Source organism: Schistocerca americana, chromosome 2 (genome assembly GCF_021461395.2).
Source record: "Schistocerca americana isolate TAMUIC-IGC-003095 chromosome 2, iqSchAmer2.1, whole genome shotgun sequence".
In the NCBI taxonomy this organism is placed as follows: Eukaryota; Metazoa; Arthropoda; class Insecta; order Orthoptera; family Acrididae; genus Schistocerca; species Schistocerca americana.
In genome coordinates, this window is record NC_060120.1 from 439,288,749 (window position 1) to 439,312,270 (window position 23,522).

General features: G+C 42.1%; 1 protein-coding gene across 1 annotated transcript in view; it reads right to left on the minus strand.

The window, feature by feature from the left end:
• The window catches only part of LOC124595387 (ATP-binding cassette sub-family C member 4-like), a 291,410-nt gene that overhangs the window by 129,601 nt on the left and 138,287 nt on the right, over positions 1-23,522 (minus strand). The window contains exons 3-4 of the mRNA XM_047134107.1: positions 7,234-7,325; positions 5,488-5,598 (exon numbers count right to left, since the gene is read on the minus strand). Coding sequence (XP_046990063.1) covers positions 5,488-5,598; positions 7,234-7,307 — 185 coding nt within the window. The 5' untranslated portion in view covers positions 7,308-7,325. The remainder of the gene's footprint in view (positions 1-5,487; positions 5,599-7,233; positions 7,326-23,522) is intronic.

Below are 23,522 nucleotides of genomic sequence, written 5' to 3' on the forward strand. Positions count from 1 at the left end.
ATCCAAAATTAGTGTATCTGACAGACGGGGTAATACCAAAAGAGAGCTGAACATCCATAGTTTGACAACCAAAAGAATGGGTAAGAAAGGAACTGTAAAAATAGAACTACTCCCTCCTCGTCCCCTCCCGTCCCTCAAACAAAAACTCAGAGGCAGCACATGAATAACGCTTCTATTCAGAAATAGTTTTGATCATTTAACCGTAGATACACTGTACAAAAAAGTGTCATTTTTACGCATAAGTTTGAAATTAGACGCAAAGGTGTTTACAACCATCCTGTGTAACGGTGCAAAAGCATGGCGCCCTGCGGCATCACCCTTGGGTTCGGCGACGCGTTGAACAGGAAGGTGCCGACACATGTGAGAGAAAGGCCGCGGCTCAGAACTGTAAGATAGATTAATGAGGTCACATGGCCACCAAATTTCACCGCAATTCTGCCCAACGCCATCGTGGATATGTCACGCGCTGGGAAGGTCGTCACACGCCCTCTTATCCACATTTTACCTCTTCTTTTGACGCTTCTGCGATGGAGGTCAGATCTGTACACCCAGCGTTGAAATCACTCGGCTTTCTTATGGATGGCCGAGGAGAACATTTCACACCGCCGCTCAAAATCGACGCGGAAAGCCATCAGGGGGTGGCATAAACAGCGCCAATGAAACCAGGCCTTCTCTTGGATATTTCGCGGTCAAAAACGACAGTTCGCACTGCGATGAGCAACCATATGACGTTCTTGATAACGTTGACACTGCTGACACCCCCTGAATGACATCGTGGGGCTGCAAACCCACTAGACGTTATCTGACCCTTTTGGGGTGTGGTGCGACCGCGATCTTTATTCCGGTATACGGGGTGGAACAACTAGGGAGTGTTGAACGTCATTCGACGAAATGTGAACGTGATCCGAAGCGCATTTATACTTTATCAGCCATCCTGTTTCGCGCCCTCCTGTGACGTGATCATGGGGCGGAGGGGGGGGGGGGGTGTAACATTGACATGTCCATGAATGAATAAATCGGCAATGATTCCGTCTAAGACCCCCAGTTCGGTAACACCCTCAGTACACCCACCTTTGTTGACCGCATTAAAAGTGTACATGTGATAGACTTTTGACACCCATTGAGCTGGATGGCACCTCAGGGGAGGTAACACCACTTTAAGCGATGTCGAAGGGGTTACCTGCCCTCAGGCGCTAGAGCAGCTGCGAGGCACCACTCAACTGAATGTGTGTCGGAGTGTCTCACATGTAAATTTTTAATGTGCTCGACAAAGGTGTGCGGATGGCACTGAGGGTGTTTCGGGGCCGAGAGGTGTTAGAGGGACTCTTTGCCATTTTATTCAAGCATGTGTCAATGTTGCACCCCTACTTGGTCACCCCACAGAAGGGCGCGGAAGAGGAGGACTGAGAAAGCATAAATACGCTTCGGATCACGTTCACATTTTGTCGAATGGTTTTGAACTGTCCATAATGGTTTCACCATGTATATTAGGGCAAAATTTGCGGTCGCACTGCAGTCCAAAGTGGTCAGATCATATTCAATGCAGTTTCAGCCCAACCATGTTCTTAGAGTAGGGTTGAATCGTACAGTAGGTGTCAGCAATGTCGAACGTTGCAAACAATGTCATCCCGTTGCTTATCACAATGCAAACTGTCGATTTTGCCGGCAAAATATCTCTGAATCAACGCCTCAAGGGAAGGCCTGGTTTCATTGATGCTCTTTGTGCCACTCACTGATGGCTTTCCGTGCCGATTCTGTGCGGCGATATGAAATGTTCTCCTCAGCCATCCATAAAAAAACCGAGGGATTTCATCGCTTGGTGTCATAGGTCTGACCTCCATCGCAGAGGCGTCAAAAGAAGAGGAAAATTTGGATAAGAAGGGATGTGACGACCTTCCCATCATGTGATATGCCCACGATGGCCTTAGGCAGAATTGTGGTGAAATTTGGTGGCAATGTGACCTCATTAAACCATCTTACACTCACGTGAACTTCTGAGCTGTGGCCTCTTTCTTTTTTTTTTCCCACGTGTTGACACCTTGCATTCTGAAGCGTCGCCGAGCCCGAGGGTGACGCTGCAGGGTTCCCCCTTCAGCAACATTACAGAGGAATGTAGTAGGCAAATTCGAGCCAAATTTCAAGCTTATGCGTGTCAATGGAAGACAGTGACACTGCTTCGAAAAAGCGATAAGTTTTTTTTTCCTTTTTTGCGCAGTACATTTTCAATAAAACCTTGTTGCACTAATCGCAACATTTGTTCGAATGACAGTGTTATGAAATGTTGGGAAATTTGGTGAGGCAAAACGAAGCATCATTGTAGCTGAAAGATACTATCTTTTTTTTCCAATGCGATCGCTTCTGAATGCAAAAATTCAAGCAATCCTTCTCTTTGTGAAAACATATTGTAGCGCATGTATGTTCCGTTTTGTGCCTAATGGATTACTATTAGTTGACAAGCAGATGTAGACGGCCGTCACAATATTCTGAAATTTTCGACATTACGTTACATTTTAAGTCACTGTTGTACTTTATTTTTAGTACAATGGAACATATGACTCGACAACAACCTCATAAAATTATAAAAAATGTAAATTTTCTCGCTTTTTCCGGAAGAACATGGAAGAAACGCCAGTATTTGGTACGATGGGAAGTACTCCCTACATTCACTTCCCAGTACCTTGCAGAGTTAGGCTGTAGATGTAAATGCGGAAGCAGGAGGGTGCTCATTCTTTCAATTCAACTGCTGCGAATGGTGTTCCTCATACTGACCGCTGTTCAAGCATAGCTAGAGACTTAAGGGTTCTCTGCAGCAGAAGGCGTCACCAGAATGTGCCAACATGATATTTCATTTATCATTTATTACTAAACAGGAAACACGTAACTTCTTAGACGTAAACGTCGTATTGCATCAAAGGTGTCTGGATTTTCAGAAAATCAGTCGCAAGCACATTTGGCAAAATTCCAACTGTGAGATGTTTGTTATCTCGTACGACCATCTGTTCATTGCTGTTTTTTTTATAGGGTTGATGTTCATTTGTTAAATGTCGTGGCTCTTTCATTGTAGCGTGCATGCCTTGCCTGTAGCCGACCTAGCCTTTCGCCTGTACTTTTTATATGGTAACAGGAGGTAGGCGACTCTGCTTCCAGCGCGAGGTCAATAGAGCGTTGAAAGATCGCCATATCAACCAACTGGTACAGATAACTACCAAAAATAATGTAAGATCTTGTGCAGCCATTATTCAGTACAGTAATGAACCACATTTAGCTTGTATGTATTGAAGTTGGGGTTCAGTGTGGAATGGGTAATATACAACCCTGAATGTTTTCCAGAGAAATTTTATGCAGTTCTTCACTGAAGTGCAGCATATTTCAGTCAATATGACGTCGGAGAAATTCTGCTCTTAAGCCAACCTCTGTGTTCTGCAATGTCGAAGCTGAGTGATAACGCGAACCTCAACAAGTGCTGGAATCCATCTTCGTTAGAAAAAGCATCTGTAGCGTAGGATGCACCTGGTCACCTGAACTCTCCAACACAAAATCCTCGCCCGTTGTTCGTCAATTGACAAAAGAAATACTCAGAAAGCGCTTCTGCTGTCGCCACGCAAACACATCCACGTTTACGAGAGCGGCACAATAACTAAACCTGCACTGTTACTGGAAAGAACATGAAATGAGACTCCTCGCGTGTCTCACAATGCCTGCCTTGAAGCAACGCCAGTTCGTGTTCCTTGATCTCGGCACTGTACACGTCGGGTTAGTCGTTATTGTAGGTGATGTGGGGTGCAGATAATTGCACTCCGCGCAAGGCTGCCAAGTTACGGACACTTGCAAGCGCCGTTGTTGCTCCATTTGGCCACGTTCCAACAATTGAATGTCATAGAGGTCTGCCATTCAGTTTCACTACAGCTGGCCAGTTGCAAGGACGAATATGTGATACAGTGCTTAGCATACTCCAGACTAAGTTTCTTTACTACATTGAAATCAGCAGTCACAGCGCTCAAATTATAAAAGACGGCGTACCTAGCAAAAGATGTGTACCGCCTGTCATACTAGCCTTACTCTTTATCGTCTACTTTATCTTCACTTCAGGAAAGTGGTGTATGTCCGTTGTAGTACTCAACGTTCTCTTGGTAAATTGCAAATGTTTCGTTTACTGCAATTATGTGTCCGGATTTTAACAACTGCAACCAAATCGTGAGTAGAACGATCGTAATGTCAGGGTCAGTGCGGAGACCAATATCTTTTTGTAGAAGTCGTGTTTAGTCTCCGAATAATTTCAAGTAGTTACAAAATTTTGAACAATTTTTGGTATATAGTTTCCTGTAAGATCAACTCGCTGCGACATCTCTGGTTCATTGCAAATACTAGAACTGACTAGACATCTAGGCGCAAATATTAATTGCATTAAGTAGTCATTCTTATGTGAATACCACTGTTCCGTGAAAAACACGTTGCTAACGCTCCTATACCTTCTGCAAAACTTACTAATACTTTAGTACACTGTGGAAACCGTCAGGGCTACTATTATTACATTTCGTATATCTAAAGGTAATTTACGTGTGTAAGTCAAACTGTGATTTATATTTGAAAAAAAAAAAATATGGTTACGAATCCACTCACTGAAATTCGCAGGAATTTTAATTAAAATAGTTCATTAGCAAGTATACATAGCTCTGAAACTAGAAACACGGATCGAAAAGTTGATATAAATCGAACAGAAGTTATTGTACATCGCTGCAAGTGAGTCGGTGATACTGTACTGGAGTTATATTTCTAAACGAGGAATTATTTCAGACTATTTCCTCTACACGAACAGGACCTAGACCTACCCCAAGCATTTCGCGTGCAACGTCTCTCTGCAAAAATTCTGCATGGAAACTATAACAAACTGTGTGTTGTGTTTCAAGCGGTAATGAGGAACCAGTCAAGCATTTGTTTAGGCATGCATGGTAAACAGTCTGTTAATCACACTCCCTGAGGAACCTAACCAGGTACTGTGCCTAATCAGGTGCCAAGTTATGATCTCTATGTGGATTGCCTCCCTGACTCGCAAGGCAGCGCGCTGCATTACACTATGAGGCAAGTCATATGTTTCTGGGCACACTATTGTCTAGGTACGATACTATTTCCTACCTCTCCTACCTTCTCTATAGTAATAATAATAATAATAATAATAATAATAATAATAATAATAAATGTTATCTTGCTGATGTTTCTGGAAGAATTATCTTCCAAAATTATGTCGGTTATGATAGTGACACATAGAGTTATGTGGGGCAGGAATTCCCAAACTATTCCTCTGATGAAACATTTTGAGAATTCTGGCCAAAATTTAAAAAAAAAGCGCCATGTTACTGGCAATATTTTGCGGAACATTAATCCATGTCATTCGGAACACGGACACAGTTTGGGAAACCCTGATGCAGAGACTCTAAACTCTGCCAATGATTTAGGATACGCTTTTGCCGTACAGCAGCCGCGGCTTACCTTTCGAGGCGGTTGCCCAGCACCTGGGACTGGTCGTTCTCCAGAGGCGTGTACAGGTCGTGTTCCTCCAGCTCGCGCCGGTAGCCCTTCCACAGCAGTTTCCTGGTCCACCTGCCAAGTCACAAACGTGTCAAAGTGTCAGCCAAAACTAGGCGTCTTCTAGTTGCGAGATACCTTACTGAATAACACAATATCCGCAATGGAGTCTTGTCGTTTGCTCAACAAAATTAAATTTAAATTAGCTCTCTAGCTTCTTTCGGCGGCCCTCTTTCATGAACAGCCATTAATCACTTATTTGCTGAGATCTTAATTATCTTCAGTAGCTGGTGTATTACTTTCATAAATTAAGCCTAGATGACTCCCAATACTATGGTCGTGTTGCAATTATACGAAGGCAGCCTGAGAAACTCTCATCCTGACAATGGGAAGTATTTTGTTTTGTTCTAACGAAAGTAGACTTATCTGTCCAAGTACTCTCGTTTTACGTCAATAGGTTTTGTCCTACTGTTTTCCAGTGAGAACGTTACATCTTTGAAACGTCATTCTGGGACGTCTGCGGAATACCACATTCAATGGAATCAAAACATTTTACGGAATAGGTGAATTCCAGAGGATATCAAATCTTGTGAACAAGGGGGATGTTACAAGAATTGTACTTCAAGTATCTCAGTTTTCTCATTGTCCATTTACCCTTGTGTACCAGAGAATGGTTCTTCTGAAAGATCAATTTTTTTTTCTTTTGGACTCTCTGCGAATACAGACGTATTCTTTCACCCAATAGGTGCAGAAACCTCACATAATATTTCGCAGATCTGTTTTACCCTTGCGAAGGTAACAGGTGAGGAGTTTATTTTTGCATCTAGTTGTAACATTTCCGGCAGACGGAATAGACTTTGACTTTCATAGTACAGTCCGCGCATTGTTTTGATTCTCCGGTGTCAAACCGGTGGGTTTCCCATTTAAAATGCGCGACCACTACTGACAAATTAATCTTCGCATTTTCTCTGATCAACTATCAATAACTGTGGCACCCATCTAGCATAAAGCTTTCTCACAATCAATACACCCTACTCCATCTGATATGGCTCTGACGTTAACAATTTCATACACGTTTAATCTGATACCACAAGATTATTCCGCACGTCAAAGTGACACTTTCTTTACAATGTCGTACAACATGCACCAATGTAACAAAAGCATAATCTCAGTTTCATGCTATCTCTGTGTCAGGTCGAGAACTGATTATTCAACTTGCCCTCGTAAGAAGTTACGCAACATACGGCGTATTTGTAACAGAAGTGTTCGTGTTTTGCGGAGAGGAACTCAATCCAATAGCGAGGAAATGGTTCGGGATTGAGCGATCGTTGCAGCAGTTGCTCTTCCATGCATGTCGTAGTGTCACAAAGGAAACGTTAAGACGAATAATAGGGAACATAACCTGGTGAAAGATTTGGATGTAAGCTCATTGAAAAAACTGCTGAAATTATTGATATGCACTATGCAACGTTTGATGAAATTACAAAGATATAATTTAATTTCTCCGCTTAAATTTAATCCTTTTAGCAGACACTGTATTCTAATCGTGAATTTTCACAGGACCGATAGTTCAACAGCCCTTGCATAGATGCTGAAGTATTTCTTATTCACTGAGTTCTAGATATCTCAAGAGATTCATGATATGTTTTATAAGTTTTGCTGTCGGAACGCTAGATAATATATAGTAAAGAAAATATAGCTTTTACTCACCAGAGGAACAACTTGGAGATCGGATTGGCAGTCGCTTTAGGGTTTGGGTTATGCTGTTTCTTGTTCGCCTCCATAGTTCACTCTTATACTCTCTGCAACAATAAGAGAAAATAATACTTAGTTCAAGAAGCGGTCACAACTGTAGCTTTCCTACTTACTCACATTTAATCATAATTATGAGAGAAAGTATCACCATTGGCTTGAGTCATTATGTGTCGCTTCACTCGGGATGTGAAGGAGAAAGGATGATATTTATGAATCGCTGAATCATCTCGATTGAGGACGGTTTTCGTACTGGTTTTCGCATTAATATTAGGAAATAAATCACATCTCAGAATCACTTACTTTAGAATATATAGTGGCTAGTACCATTGCATAGGACGAATGCATTTGTAGCTCCCTCATTGGGGACTAATATCAATTTATAATTCCACCATTTTACCAAGATTTTTCTTTGCAAAAGTCGTAATAGTTTTATGATCTGTTTTGTCTTGCGCAGCGTAGCTATGAAATACAAAAAATGGTTCAAATGGCTCTGAGCACTATGGGACTTAACTTCTGAGGTCATCAGTCCCCTAGAGCTTAGAACTACTTAAACCTAACTAACCTAAGGACATCACACACATCCATGCCCGAGGTAGGATTCGAACCTGCGACCGTAGCGGTCGCGCGGTTCCAGACTGTAGCGCCTAGAACCACTCGGCCACTCCGGCCGGCCATAAAATACGATCATCCTGCTGTCAAGGAACATCCATGTGTAATAAAAAATATCCTTCAACAGCGTGGGAGCAGATTTAGCAACTTTTAGACTTTATTAAGCAATAATTCATTAAAAGTAATGTGTGTCATACTACTGTCCACGTTCTAATGACTGATAAAACTGAAATTGGCACTGAAAAATACAGCTACTTCTGGCTAGGGCAAGGAAGTGGAAGACAGAAGATTCTGGTGAACTCATGTATTAACTTTGGAGTCCTCTCCCGTCGACGACGACCCCGTGGAGCTTGAATATGAACTTGGATCAGACAAGGAAACCTAATGTCTCCTTGTCGAAGGCATCATCCCAACGTTCGCGTTATTGCTGTTCGGAACACTCACAGAAAATGTAAATTTGGATAGCCGAATGGAAACAGGGCCCCACTCCGCCCCACTCTTCCCCAGCTGAATACTAATTTATTATTGCTCTTAGGCGGGCACAATAGCACAATACGTGGGAGGATCTAAGCAGACCTTTCCCTTCGTCAAAGAACAGATTTTTTATAGGAGTATTCAAGTTCAAAGATTACAGTTATTAAAGAATGAGAGCGAAATGATAGTTCATCGAAATGGAAGCAAAGAAAACATTGTTTCAACTGAGAAATACAACAATCATGTAACATACAATTTCGCATAAACAATTCGTAACCCTCGTCTATAGATCTCGTTGGGAACTATTTCCTCGTTTTTGGTGCCCCAGGAACTCGTGGAGCAATGTAATTGAATGCTCCAAAAATGTAATCTCTGATCATGATTTATCAATATAACCCGACGATATATCATGTATTCTTCCTGGAGTATTCCTATCGACAATAGAACTGAACACATAATAAAGTGATGTAACAAAATTGTGCGGATGTTTTTCGCGAAAGGTTTTGTTGTAGGTGTAGTAGCACTGGAAATAAAAAGAGCAGCAATGTGTGATGAACTGCAAATTTGCATGTCCCAAAAGTGTTAAATTTAGAAATGAAAAGGTGGTGAGAAACGTTATACTCCTTTAAGATAAGAAATCGGAACGCTCTTCATAGACCACTTTGTACTTTGTAACTGTAATTCCCACATAATCGCTCACCCAGCGATGATACACTCAAAGAACTACGCTAGCTGGAAAAAAAAAATCGCAACACGAAGGAGTTGTGGGACATAAACTAAAGTTGGCAGGCTACTTTCTATATCTAAAAGATGATGTCTATTAAAATTTCGCGCCAGTCGCATTACAGTGGAGCTAGTAGCGCCACAATGAGGATACAAATCAACTATGCTTTAAATACACGCTGTAACGGTCGTGAGCGTTAGTTATCTTTGAGGCTGAACGAGGTGAGGGGATGTTACTTAAAGAATGCCGTTAAGGTAAGAAATATGCCATTATCAACTCCTCACTGAGTTTGAACGAGGTCGTGTGATAGGGCTACGAGAAGCTGGATGCTCCTTCTGCGACGTTGCAGAAAGACTTTAAAAATGTAGCCGCTGTACACAACTGCTGGCAGGGGTGGTCACGGGAATGTACGGTGGCAAGAAGGCCGGGCTCTAGATGGGCACTGGCACTAACAAGAGGGAATACCATCGTGATCGGCGCAAAGCTCTGGCGCATCGTACTGCACCTGCAACAGCAATTTGAGCAGTAATTGGCGCCACAGTGGCACAACAAACTGTTTCAAATCGGTTACTTCAAGGACAGCTGCGAGCCAGACGCCCTGTGGCGTGCATTCAACTGACGCCAAACCAACACCATTTGCAAATTCATTAGTGTCAAGCGAGAGCTCGTTTGAGGGCAGCGTGGAGGACTGTTGTGTTTTCTGAAGGAAGCTGGCCATACCTCGGTGCCAGTGATGGCCGTGTTTTGGTTAGAGGAGACCAGCTGACGGCCTGCAGCCAACCTGTCTGCGTCCTTGACACACACGACCTACAGCTGTAGTTACGGTCTTGGGTGCGATTTACTTTGACACCAAGAGCACTCTTGAGATTATGCCACTCACACTTGACTGCAAATTTGTACTTCATTCTGATGATTCAACCTGTTATGCTACCATTCATGGACAGCATTCCATCATAACGCTCTCTCACATACCCCGTTGTATCGCAACGTGCTCAACAGAGTGTCGACATGTTGCCTTGGCCTGCTCGATCACTGATCAGTCTCCAATCGAGCAAATAAGGGACATCAGCAGACGACAACTTCAGCGTCATCCACAAGCACCATTAACCGCCCCTTCTCCGTGTCTTCATTCCCGCGTGCACGCGGGAGTCGCATGAAGAGAAGGGACCTGTGTTAGTAGTTACGATCACAGGGTAACGGAACAACTGGAACATATTTTCGCGCCAGAATATATTTGGAGTAGCGAAGGCTCGGACTGTTTCGGATGACACGGCGTTGAACTCGTATTATCGTTTGGGTCTCGGCCGGGAGAGGCCTCGCAGGAGGCGCTGCAGCTGCAGCCAAGGCCTCACCCATTACGCAATTAGACGGCGCTTTGTGCCTTCGGACCTCTTGTTAGCAGCTGCAACACAAAGTCGCCGGTCGGCACCTCTCCCTGACCTCTGTAGGACACGGCGTAGCCCATGGGGGCACTCGCAACTCGCGTGATACGGCAGAACCACATTGAGGAGAGGAAGCCCTGCTCTTCTTGGATACACAGAGGAGGGGGCGGCACATTGTGTCTGGTGGTCCACACACACGCACACAGACACACACACACACACACACACACACACACAAACAAACGCACAGTTCATTTATCATGTGAGACGACGAAACCTGGCTCTAATATTTATTTATGCAAATATTTTATCTGGCAAAAGTAAGGCCTTCAGGTCCTCTCTTACACCTAATAAGACATTCGTAGAGAGTTAGCAATATAAAATGATAATGGAAATAAAATGAAAAATCGCAATAGTAACCGGCCTGACGTATCATTGACCAATAAAATTAAGTGAGCCACTTTCCTCATAGACATCGTCCCCGTGATAATATTGTAGTCCGGTGATATCTCAAAACGAACTGTGAAGAATTTATAGGATCGAAAGCTGCTTTCTTCGCTCGGTTGTAAACTGCAGAAGGTAGTGGTACTAAACAGTTGCAGAATAGTTTGTAAAGTCGTTGGTGAGTAAAGTTGACTTGGTGATAACTTGTTATTTAACCCGATATCATTATATCAAAGACATGTAAAAATGAATGAACCAGTTAGTAATAATAATATGAATATATGGAATTTTAAAGAGTCATTCCTGTCAATATTATATTAATTAATTTCCTCATTACGTTCTTGTCAAGTGTGAGCTATAACATCTGACAAAAAAATGTATGGCAGAAGTACAAATGGAATCAAAAGTGAAGAAGGCGTAACTGCCAGAGGAAGCGCCAGCAACAATAGGGTATGGTCAGAGATGGAAGGAAGGATAGAAAAATAGACAAGGATGAGAAAAGCATGGCTTGTGTTGACAGCATTACAGACACTGGTTCACACTCGAACAGAAGGAAAACTTCTGGGACACGTTCAGAGGGAAACTATGCCGAAGATAATAACGGTTTAAACTTCATTGTTTTATGGCCACATTGCAACGAACTGTGCAGTAGTCATAAAATCTGTAGCCTTCAGAAAGTCTGTTACGGCCGTTCTCCGATTGTTGATATCTGTAGTGCTCGACTTTCGAAAAGTCAGGAAAAATGTGGTTTAAGGATGAGGAAGCAACAGACTGTGTCCTATTGAAGAGAACCGTTCCGGGAGTTGCCTTAAGTGATTTAGAGTAACCACGTCAAAACGGAAACCCGGTGATATGCGAGGCCAGTGAATCTCTAGAATCTTTCACTCGCACATGTGGAATCTGCTGTCCCAAGTCACGAAAAGGCTGTAATCGTCCTTCCAATATTATGTCCCCCATAGATGTCTCTTTCATCACGACAGCACTAAAGCAAATCCCTCAAAAGTTATCAACTGTTCAGGCGTGGCAGGCTTAAAAATTTTTGATCATTCTCTGTGATCTTGTGACATACCTGTTTGCGAAATGACAAATCGATCACATGATCTGATGCTTGGATTTTACGTGTAAAGACCTGGCTTGATGGTAGTGCACAAAGAATGAAAAACTGAAATATAACAGTGTTGCGGAACATCCGAAGTGCTTTCTCTGTTATGGTAGGTAGGGTGCTACTGTATATGTTCAAGTTCCCACGTTTACAAGTATTTGCGGCAGGTTATTCTTATTAATTATGACGAACAATGATCACAGTCAGTTGCATTCGGTGAGCTTTTAAAATGAAGTGATATTGTACCCTACATGCTACTTTCAGTTCCGTGTATCATCAGCGACGATACTAATTACAGTGAAATTTTTATACTTTCAAAATTAACAAAAACCTGGATATTGTTGTACATCGGAATGTCGCAACTAAAGAAGGCAAGCAGCAGGCAACCAGAAACTTGGGTATCGAGGGATTTTCTTCTCTAAAACTTAATATTAGCGGAAGCGAAAAGCTTTCTAAACAGTTCGTAATGTGCTGTTAAGTTTCTTTTTTATTTATTTATTAGCTTTTGGTGCGTGCACATATAGCCATCTCAATAGTGAAACGTCGATTATGACGATACGAACGTGAGGGCAACACAACATCCAGTTCCGGAGCGGCGAAAATCTCCGAATCGTCCAGGCCCCTTCGGTTAGCAGTGCTGGCAAGTTCAGGAGGGTGCATTAAAAGTAAGGAATGGTAGCAGGAAAAATAGAACGAAAATATACTACCTAAGACACGAAGCATATGTTTAATGAACTGGTTCCAAACGTTGACCTACAACGAACAAGGGACTTCTGAAACGTAGCTATTGGAACACTGCATTGTATTGGCGTAGACACATGAAATATTTGGTGCTTGGTGCTACGCAAACGTGTTAGACAGAAATAAATAGTTAGTCTTGTCCAAACATGATTTAGCAGATCAGTTTTACTGCACATATTAATTACCAATCTGAAATTTTGCAAAAATTTCGTGAAGTGGTTGTATATTCTATCATCGTTATTCAGATATTATTCTCATTTACAAGTATGTATCTTGAAGACCGATGGACAAGAAAACGCATACGCCGAGCTCCAGTCTGAAAGGAACAGGAGATACAGGTAGAATATTTTAAATGATGACAAAGATTGGGATACGTCGCACTTACTAGTAAGCGCACTGGTTTGTGATGGGCTTGCTGAGCGCTCGGTTACTTAACGACAGCTACTGAGAAGGGAACTTAAATATTTTTGTACTGCGATGAATATGGAACGACAGCGAGATTCGGATTCTGCAGCGATGTTACTGGGAAACTCCACAGCGGAAGCAAAATAAAAGCCGTATAATCCGAGATTTACGTGAATCTATGTGATGAATTTACTGGATACAACGAGAAGCAGCGTTTCCAACTGCTCATACAAGAAAAGGAAGATCAGATTACAGCTATAAAATAATGAGAAATGGTATGCAGGAGAGGTTATTATCTGGTGCAGCATGACACGGAACGATATAGTTTGGGGTATATCGGATTCCTTATGAAGCTCGACTTACCTGGCCTGGTAGTGCGAGGCAGTGCAGAGGTGTCTGTGGAGCGTACTGATACTGGCGGGGAGCTCGCTGGCACTGTGTGTGTCTGCTGGGGAGGGGACGGCGGTCCACAGCGCAAGGACGCCTCTTGTTTGGCGTTCTCCCTCATGAGGCGTAATGGATGTAAGGGCACCGCGCAGGGGGGTATACGCCGGAACACCCAGATTCAACCGTCGTTTGAGACTAATTCGAATCTGTTTACGAAACAGGATGTCCTGTAAGATAGGCTATTAGAGCGAGACTCGAACAATACTTGCAGCTTTCGATCAAGGTGACATACCGATCCGATGTGACTATGGGCGTAAGGCTATATTCTCGTTTCCAGTTTAAAAAAATAATAAACAAACAAGGGGGCTATTATGCCATATGACGACACAGCAAACTTCGTGATGGCTCTGTTACTCTGTAATTGACGTCGGTGTAGCTGAGCAGGATTTTCTTGTGCTTAATACGGATATTTTCTTTATTAACAGATCCATTAAGATGGCAATAGGCTTCGTCAGACAACTTTTTAACAAATTCACTGACGTCATTTATCTTTTCAAGCATTCGTTCCAAAACTGTCGTCGCATTACGTGATCGTTAGGTTTCTTTCCCTGGACTATCTAAACTTTTGGAGTCTGTAATTAAGACCTGTACCAATATTTGTCGAAATACTTGAATTGTGCAACTGTAAAGAGGACACAGGACGACGGATTGAACGGTGTGGGCTTCTTATGACATAGCCCGAACAGCTTCGATATTGTCTGGAATACGAATGGTTGTCAGACGCCCTGGAGGTTCCTTTTCTATTGCTGAACCTGTTCCTCAAAATTACATTCCCACGTATTACATACATGTGCTGATAGAAAGTGATCGTGGCGTCTTAAATTGAAATGATGGCAAAATTCTTTATGAGCAGCCTCCACATTGGCATTATTTTTGTAAAAATCTGTGATGGCAAAAGCACGTTGCGCACCACTCTGTGCTAACTAAGTGTGGGGATGGTGTGAACTGGTTTCTGTGTGTCACTTAATGTTACCCATCACCCAGGGCTGCCAACACTAATTTCAAAATGTCTCATTTCTCTGAACCATCCTTTACAAAGATAAATCAAACGATATGCAATTACTCTGTAACGAGTGTCTGCAGACCACGGTCCGTGAGCAACCTCTAAAATTTTGTCGCTTGAGTTCAGGTTTACCATATATAAGCAGAACATTAGGATAATTTCGAGGAAGTTATGTTCGTTGTGACGTTCCCATGTTTTTGTTAAATATATCTAGACATACCAATTCTTTAGTAATAAACAGAGAAAGTTCTGCATGAACATCATAGGATTTGCATTATACCTTTATCAGCTGCACCTCTATGATAAGGACCCGTATCTATCCCCTTGTCACGTCCACAGTGATGCGAATTCATTGTGTCTTGACCCTAAAAATCTTTACATCGTTCGCCCGCTTCGCAGAACAGCAGAGAAAGTGACTCTTACGAGTATTCTGTGAAGTCCCGGGCAAGTTGCCTGTGGTGTGTCAAGCACGGTACATCACGAGCAGAATGAAAACAACACTGGAGTTACGAGCGACCTGGGCGTTGTTAACTATTCTAATGCTGTTACGTGTTGAGGGGGAAAAGGCCAATTGTGTTTCGCAGTACAAGAACAGCGCTGCGTTTCTAAACAAAGCAGTAGTGCAATGAATGTGTTTTCTTCGTAAGAAGATCCCCTCCCAAGAAGCACACTTATCAGGAACAATGCCGTTGCGTCGGAAATGCCAGACGGCAAGTAATAGCCATGCGTGATTGCGGCTGCTATTTTCATGTCGTGCAGACATATAAACTGCTTGACCACTCATTTTTACTACAGACGTTGTTGACTGTCACAAACTGTTATCATGTAGAAAATACAGGACTATTCAGTAAATTCAACTACACAGAATGATTGCCTGGCTATTCAACATGCAGAAAACTGTAATATTTGGCGTTTCACGCTGCAGAAATCATGAGCACGCCACTGACGGCTTCAGCTTGTCTAAGACAGGGGTAGCAAGGAAACCGCTTATGTTACCTCTGTTGCAATGCTGTTAGACCTTGTGAATATGTGTGTAGCTGGCTCTGAGCACTATGGGACTTAACTTCTAAGGTCATCAGTCCCCTAGAACTTAGAACTACTTAAACCTAACTAACCTAAGGACATCACACACATCCATGCCCGAGGCAGGATTCGAACCTGCGACCGTAGCGGTCACGCGGTTCCAGACTGTAGCGCCTTTAACCGCTTGGCCACACCGGCCGGCGTGTGTAGCTGGATTAACATTTATAGTGATCACATGAACAACAGAAAGCTTCGATGCTCTCAGGGTTGGTTGAAAAATCTAAACTGTAAAGGAATCAAAGAAAGAAGCCGATTGTTAGTTATGTAGAATAAATTTGCTCACATAATTTTGATCTCTTGATATCAGGAAGTAACCTACGATGTATTACAGGTTCCTATATTCCTATATAAGAACGTGGAAAGGACAGAAGAGAGAGCACATCAACTTTGAGAAACTGAAAGACAAGGGCAATAGTGAAAAATTTGAGAATGCATATTGTCAAATCATGATGTAAGGGCAGGAAACGGAATGCACAAAAAGAAGATGGGGTTGTTTTAAAAATGGGATCAAAAAGGCAACTGAGGAAACGCTTGAAGTCAAGGAGAGGAAAAAAGTAAAGAAAGGATGGGCAACACCAGATATGATAACCAAGATGGATGATCGCAGGAAACGGAAAACTGTAAACACAGAAGAAAATGGCTGGTTCAAACGGCTCTGAGCACTATGGGACTTAACATCTGTGGTCATCAGTCCCCTAGAACATAGAACTACTTAAACCTATCTACCGTAAGGTCATCACACACATCCATGCCCGAGGCAGGATTCGAACCTGCGACCGTAGCGGTCACGCGGTTCCAGACTGAAGCGCCTAGAACCGCACGGCCACACCAGCCGGCTAAACACAGAAGAAGGGAAGCGCAACTACAGAAGGTTAAATAATGAATTAAGAAGAGAGACAGAAAAAGCAAAGGAGAAATGACTGACAGAAAAGTGTGAATGTGTGATAAGATAGAGAAATTATAGAAAGAAGGAAAATATGATTTGATGTACAAAGAAGCAATGGATTTGACATTCAGGGAAAAGAGAAACAACAATGGACTAAAGGAAGTAGAGGCAACAGACGGCAAAATGGTGAGAGAGCCTCAAGAAATAATGAGAAGATGCGATGAAATTATAGAATGGCTATACGCTGCAGACAGCTGAAGAAGAGCTTGGAATAGAAGAAGAAGAAGATAAAGTTGCAGGTGATGACAAAGGAAATGCAATACTAACTAGTGAGATTGAAGCATCTGTGAAGGAGATGAAAAATGGAAAGGTAATGGGAATTGACGAGATTCCTGCGGAACTGTTAAATTCTTTGGAGACAGAAGGGAAAAGAGAGTGGATTGAATTGTGTAATCAAATATACATGACAGCCTGAGGGAAAAGAGAGTGGATTGAACTGTGTAATCAAATATACATGGCAGCTGATATCACATGCAGCCAAACTCTTGCTGAGGACGCTCAATAGAAGGCTATATGGAAAGCTGAATTGCATAATAGGGGATGAACAGTTTGGTTTCAGGCGAGGAGTGGGATCTAGAGATGCCATTGGGCTACTGAGACTGACAGGGGAGAGGTACGTGGAGAAGAAAAGCGAGGTGTATGTTGTGTTCATTGATCTTGAGAAGGCTTTTGACTGTGTCAGATGGAACAAACTGATGGAAATCCTAAGGAAACATGGAGTTGACTGGAGGGTAAGGAAACATGGAGTTGACTGGAGGGATAGACGGCTATTTAGAAATTTATATTTGAACCAGAGAGCAAGAATAAGAATAGGAGGTGTGATGAGTGAATAAATTGAACTGGAAAGAGGTGTAAGACAAGGTTGTTGTTTATCACCAACAATGTTCAATATCTATCTGGAGGAAATTATTAATGAAATTTTTGATGGATGGAGAGGAGTTCGTATAGGGGGTCGGAGAGTGGAGTGTATAAGATTTGCAGACGACATGGTTGTGATGGCAGAGAGTGCAAAAGAGATGGAACAAATGTTAGATGACCTAAACGCAAAATTAGAAGAATATGGAATGAAGATTAACAAGAAGAAAACGAAAAGCATGATAATGGGAGGAAAGGGGAGAAAATGCCGTATGAAAATAGGGGGAGAGGAAATAGAGCAAGTGAATAACTTCAATCACGTGGGAAGTGTGATAATGGATGATATGTATTGCTCAACAGAAATTACGAAAAGAATTACAATGGCAAAAGAAGGATTCAAGAGGAAACAGAAATTACCTTGCGGACCACTAAACAGTGATCTGAGGAAAAGACTTGCCAGTTGTTACATCTGGAGCGTTGCAATGTATGGTGCGGAGACCTGGACATTGAGGAAGGAAGAGAAAAGCAGATTGGAGGCACTAGAGATGTGGATATGGAGAAGAATGGAAAAAGTGAGGTAGGACGACTGAGTAAGGAATGAAGAAGTATTAAGAAGAGTTGGAGAAGAAAGAAACATGCTGAGAGTCATCAGAAAGAGAAAACGGAACTCGATTGGACATTGTTTGAGGAAGGACTGTTAATTGAAGGAAGCTATAGAAGGAATGGTGGAGGGAAAAATGGAAAGAGGAAAAAGAAGATATGAAATGCTGGACAATATCAAAGGAGACAAATACTCAGAAATGAAAAGAATGGCTATGGACAGACAAAAGTGGAAGAGACTTAACCCATGACAAGACCTGCAGTAAGGCAGAATACCATACATACTACTACCGTACTACTATATTCGGCGCTCGCTTGGGGCTCCTGAATACACTCAAAAGAGAAATACACTCATAAGATCAGATTGACTGCAAACTCATGGCGGCATATAAGCAGTGACTTTTCTCATGCTCCACCTTTCATGGAACAAGTTGATTTCTTCAAGCGTGGGTGAACTAAAATTTTTCTGTCCTGCACATTTATAGTAACCTGAAGAGCATAGTACAAATTTGAATTTAATTTAGAAACTGGAAGTGCAAAAAATATTGATTTTGTAGTACATAATACAAGGGATTGTTGAACTTATTAGTTAACTTATTTTATTTAACAGCAACATAGGTCACCTATATTTCGTATAACAATTATGCAAGCTGCGAGCATTATGGTTGCTTTTGGAGATCGGATTTAACAAGAAATGGGATTTAACAAGAATTTCGAGTAATCTTGTTTTCCTCCGTAAACTGTGTCTATCCAGTATCGTTTCTTGTAAGCTTTTCTCCGTTCGATCAGTGTCAGAAGCGTTATGCAACAAACATACATACAGGTGACTCACGTATTATTTGAAGATTTCATGTCTTAACCGATATGATGCAGTCACAGAAATACAGCTACGCGAAATATTAGCTCGCATGAGGTGTGCTTTATCCAACTTCCCGTTATTAAATTTTTGAGAATTAACGTTTGTTGTATAACGCAAAGCAGTGTTCGTTTTATTGGTTAATAGCTACTTTTTGTGGTGACTTCTAAACTGTGGTTCTTCTGAGCTTGATTTCAATAAAATTCCTCTGATAAAATAGGAGACGTTTCGACTACTACTGTAAGCGGCCTTAATCAGAGTCATCCAGAAGAATTTTAGTGAACTACCCTCACCAAAGACTACATTTAATTATTCTTCACTTGTTAACGGATAGTTTAAAGGCGCCCTGTTTAATCGGTTATCGAAATCAGGTACCAGCCGAAATTATCAATTCACACCTAAATATCTGACGTTACAGACGTTGATCGTGATTGCCTTTTTTTTAATAAATACTTCAAGTTTATTCCTACCGATAACCAATTTTGATCCGACCCACCTACAATATGGGGTTGCTGGCAGCGATGTTGCGGTTTGTTAAACAGGAACTTTATGACCATTGCATACGAAACATAAAAAGTCAAGTTACATGTTTCAAGCAGCACGTCTTCGTCGTGATCGATATCGTTGTTGCTTCTTGAGGTAGATATATGCGAATTTGAATCTTATCTCCACTACGGATGAGGGCTTTAAATGCGTCACTTTTGTGTGTCAGTATTTTCCGTACTGAAAAGCTCCGTCCGGACAGACCTTGTAAGGTCCAACAGTTCCGACCGACAGCCGTGTCATCCTCAGCCGATAGGCGTCAGTGGATGGGGATATGGATGGGCATATGGTCAGCACACCGCTCTTCCGGTCGTTGTCAGTTTTCGTGACCAGAGCCGCTACTTGTCAGTCAAGTGGCTCCTCACTTTGCCTCACGAGGGATGAGTGCACCCCGCTTGCCAACAGCACGTGGCACACCTGGATGATTACCCGTCCAACTGCTAGCGAAGCCCGAAAGTGCTTAACTTCGGTGGTGTTACCAGTGCGGCAGGGTATTGTCCGTATATAGATAGGATTTCTTATGTTTTAGTGGGTATATGGTCTAAATATTATTTATGAAATGTAAATATCAGATAGTGAGCTCGTTGTCTCACACACAGGCCAAAGGGCTGCAGTTTCTATTGCCCAGCAACGCGGCAGGCACTTCGCGTCGCTGTATGTGCGTGACCAGGCAGCGTCCGGCAGTTTTGCTGTTTCGTAACTGAGTGCAGTGCCGAAGCTCTGTTGTACGAACACGGCCGCGGAGGTTCGGAGGTAATCCAGGGAGGTTCTTAAGCTTGCATTCCCTGACACAAACATTAACTGCAACTGTCGTTTCTTCCCAATACCAAATGCAAATAAAATTATTTAGTCCCGTAGAATATTACATTTCGTTAAGCAGTTGCTAGTAACTCGCAATATATTTAAAATTGTCAATTTTTCGGATGTGAAGAAGCGGGTTTTGTACTTTGTCAGTAATAACAAGCAGCATTCTACCACTTTAACCGTACTTCCTTAGTTTAAGGAGATGCGTTTAACGACTGTCTCAGGAAAATGAAGATGCCGCGAAGAACGAAACTAGTTTACCATTCCTCTTCTTCTTTCCCTTTTTGACGTTTCTTCTACAGGGTCAGCATTGTTATATGGGCGGAGACATTAGTAGTTGGTGACCAGATGCCCTTCCTGATATCACCATTCCCCCTTCTCCCCGGAACTGTTTGCGTCTAGAGCAGGCGATTTTCGACATTTTGACAACACTAATTCTTTTTTAAATTTTATGCCGGCCGAAGTGGCCGTGCGGTTAAAGGCGCTGCAGTCTGGAACCGCAAGACCGCTACGGTCGCAGGTTCGAATCCTGCCTCGGGCATGGATGTTTGTGATGTCCTTAGGTTAGTTAGGTTTAACTAGTTCTAAGTTCTAGGGGACTAATGACCTCAGCAGTTGAGTCCCATAGTGCTCAGAGCCATTTGAACCATTTTTTAAATTTTATTATGACTTCTGTGTTATTAGTTATGATTTAAAATTGAAGTAATCACTGAAAAAATCAAGTTTTTCTCATTTTTAAAAATTTTATCATCCCTCAAAATAAACACGCTGTTCCATCAAAGTACCAAGATTCTTAAAGTGTTCCGTCAGAGGTTAAGTTTGGGAACTCCATGTCTAAAGCAATCTGTGTTCAGATGTGAGAATGTCTTCTAAATGTTTGTGTACCGTGTATCTCAGGCGGAACGTTAGTACCAGCCCAGTATTTACCTAAGTGGGAAACCGCCTACAAACCACATAAAGGCTGACAGGCTCACCAGCCCTCGCCGTTAATCCGCGAGGTGGAATCGATCCGAGGTCATCTCGACTCCTTGCATCCCAAAAGCGGCGCTTTAACATGCAAGGCTATCTGGGAGGGTCGCAACAATTTCTCCATGTGAACCTTAAAAAGCTAGGTAATAAGCGAGCTTTTAGTGTTTATAAAAATCCGACAATGAATGGTAACGTGATCCCTGGAGAGTCATGATATCTACGGGCTTTTGAAAAGTTTTCTTTCAGCACCTTAGCGTACAGGATTGTCAAGCGTCATAAACAGATGGAATTAAACATTATTAACGAGATAGTGGTTAACAATGGTTGCAAAGTATACTGGTAACACAGGTATAAGAATAAGAAGAAAGGAAAGATAGGCCAGGAAAAATTGAAGGGGCTCACTGTATCGTATTACGGAAGTTTCACAGAAAATGGCGAACATTTTTAAGCCTCGCGGCGTCAGACTAATGTTCCATACGAATAATTTAGGGGGTTATAGCCTGAAACACGATGGGAAGATGATGAACAAATTTGAAGGTTCAAAACTGTAAACAATATAGTATATTCAAAAATGTAAACAATAGAGTATACACCCTGTGATGCAAAGATTATTGGACACATTTTCGAACAAAAACAGACAGCTTAAACTCTCTGTCAGACTGAAGGACTGCGACAAGTCAGGAGTAACTAACCACGAGTACGATGGCGGCCACCCATTAAAGCTAATAAAAGACGAACATAAATTTTGCACATGGAAAATGGAGGAAGAATTCTCAATATGTTGGAAGAATTAGGAAGAGTCATTCGCGAGAAGATATGTTACAATATTCTCAACGTGTAAATTAAACAGAACGAATAAGATTTTTGTAATAATTTTTTTGATATATTTCCATGCAGGTGCAGTATCTTAAGCATTCAGTACTTCACTGATATAGCACATACATACAAACATAAATTCTCTGGAAGCATACGAACTGTGCGTGGCGGACGGTACACTGTACTCCTTCTAGTCTTTTCTTTTCCTGTATCACTCGTAGATAGAGCGAGGGAAAACAACTGCCTTTATGCCTCTTTATGAGCCCTAATTTCTCGTAACTTCGCGGTCCTTACACGAAATGTATGTTGGCGTCAAGAAAATCGTTAGGCAGTCGGCTTCAAGTGCCAGCTCTCTAATTTTTCTCAACAGTGTCTCTCGAAAAGGAGGTCGCCTTCCCTCCAGAGAGTCCCACAATATGCAAGCAATAAGTTTAGAAACGTGGAAAGAGGAAGTGAACAATGGAATGACACTTGAACTGAACACTGCTGTTGCTGGCAGCTGTTGAAGATAACACAACTTGTTGCGTGGTTGCAGCGTATGATGGCGCTCACAAGGATACAAGTGGACGGTTTTATTGTAAGACGAGAACCAATAATCCGATGTGAACAAAAAAAATTTTTTTGAGTCATAATTCTTCTGACGGGTTTGATGCAGTCCGCCACGAATTCCTCTCCTGTGCCAGCCTCCTCATCTCATAGCAGCACTTGAAACTTACGTCCTCAATTATTTTCTGCAGTTTCTACTCTCTACAGCTCCCACAAGTACCATGGACGTCATTCCTTAATGTCTCAACAGATGTTCTGTCATCCTGTCCCTTCTTCTTGTCAGTGTTTTCCACATATTCCTTTCCTCTCCGATTCTGCGCAGAACCTGCTCATTCCTTAATTTATCAGTCCACCTAATTATCAACATTCGTCTGTTGCACCACATCTCAAATGCTTCGATTCTCTTCTGTTTCGGTTTCCCACCGTCCATGCTTCACTACCATGCTGTGCTCCAAGCGTACATTCTCAGAAATTTCTTCCTCAGAGTAAGCCTATGTTTGATACCAGTAGACTTCTCGTGGCCAAGAATGCCTTTTTTGCCAGTGCTAGTCTGCTTTTGATGTCCTCCTTGCTCCGTCCGTCGTTGGTTGTTTTTCTGCCTAGGCAGGAGAATTCCTTCATGTACTTCGAGACCATCAATCCCGATTTTAAATTTCTCGCTGTTCTCATTTCTGCTACTTCTCAGTATTTCCCCTTTCTTCGATTTACTCCCAGTCCATATTCTGTACTCATTAGAGTATTCATTCCATTCAGCAGATCATGTGATTCTTCTTCACTTTCACTCAGGATAGCAATGTAAGAAGCTAATCGTGTCATTGATATCCTTTCACCTTGAATTTTAATTCCACTCCTGAACCTTTTCTTTTTTTTCAACATTGTTGTTACAATTTTCAAT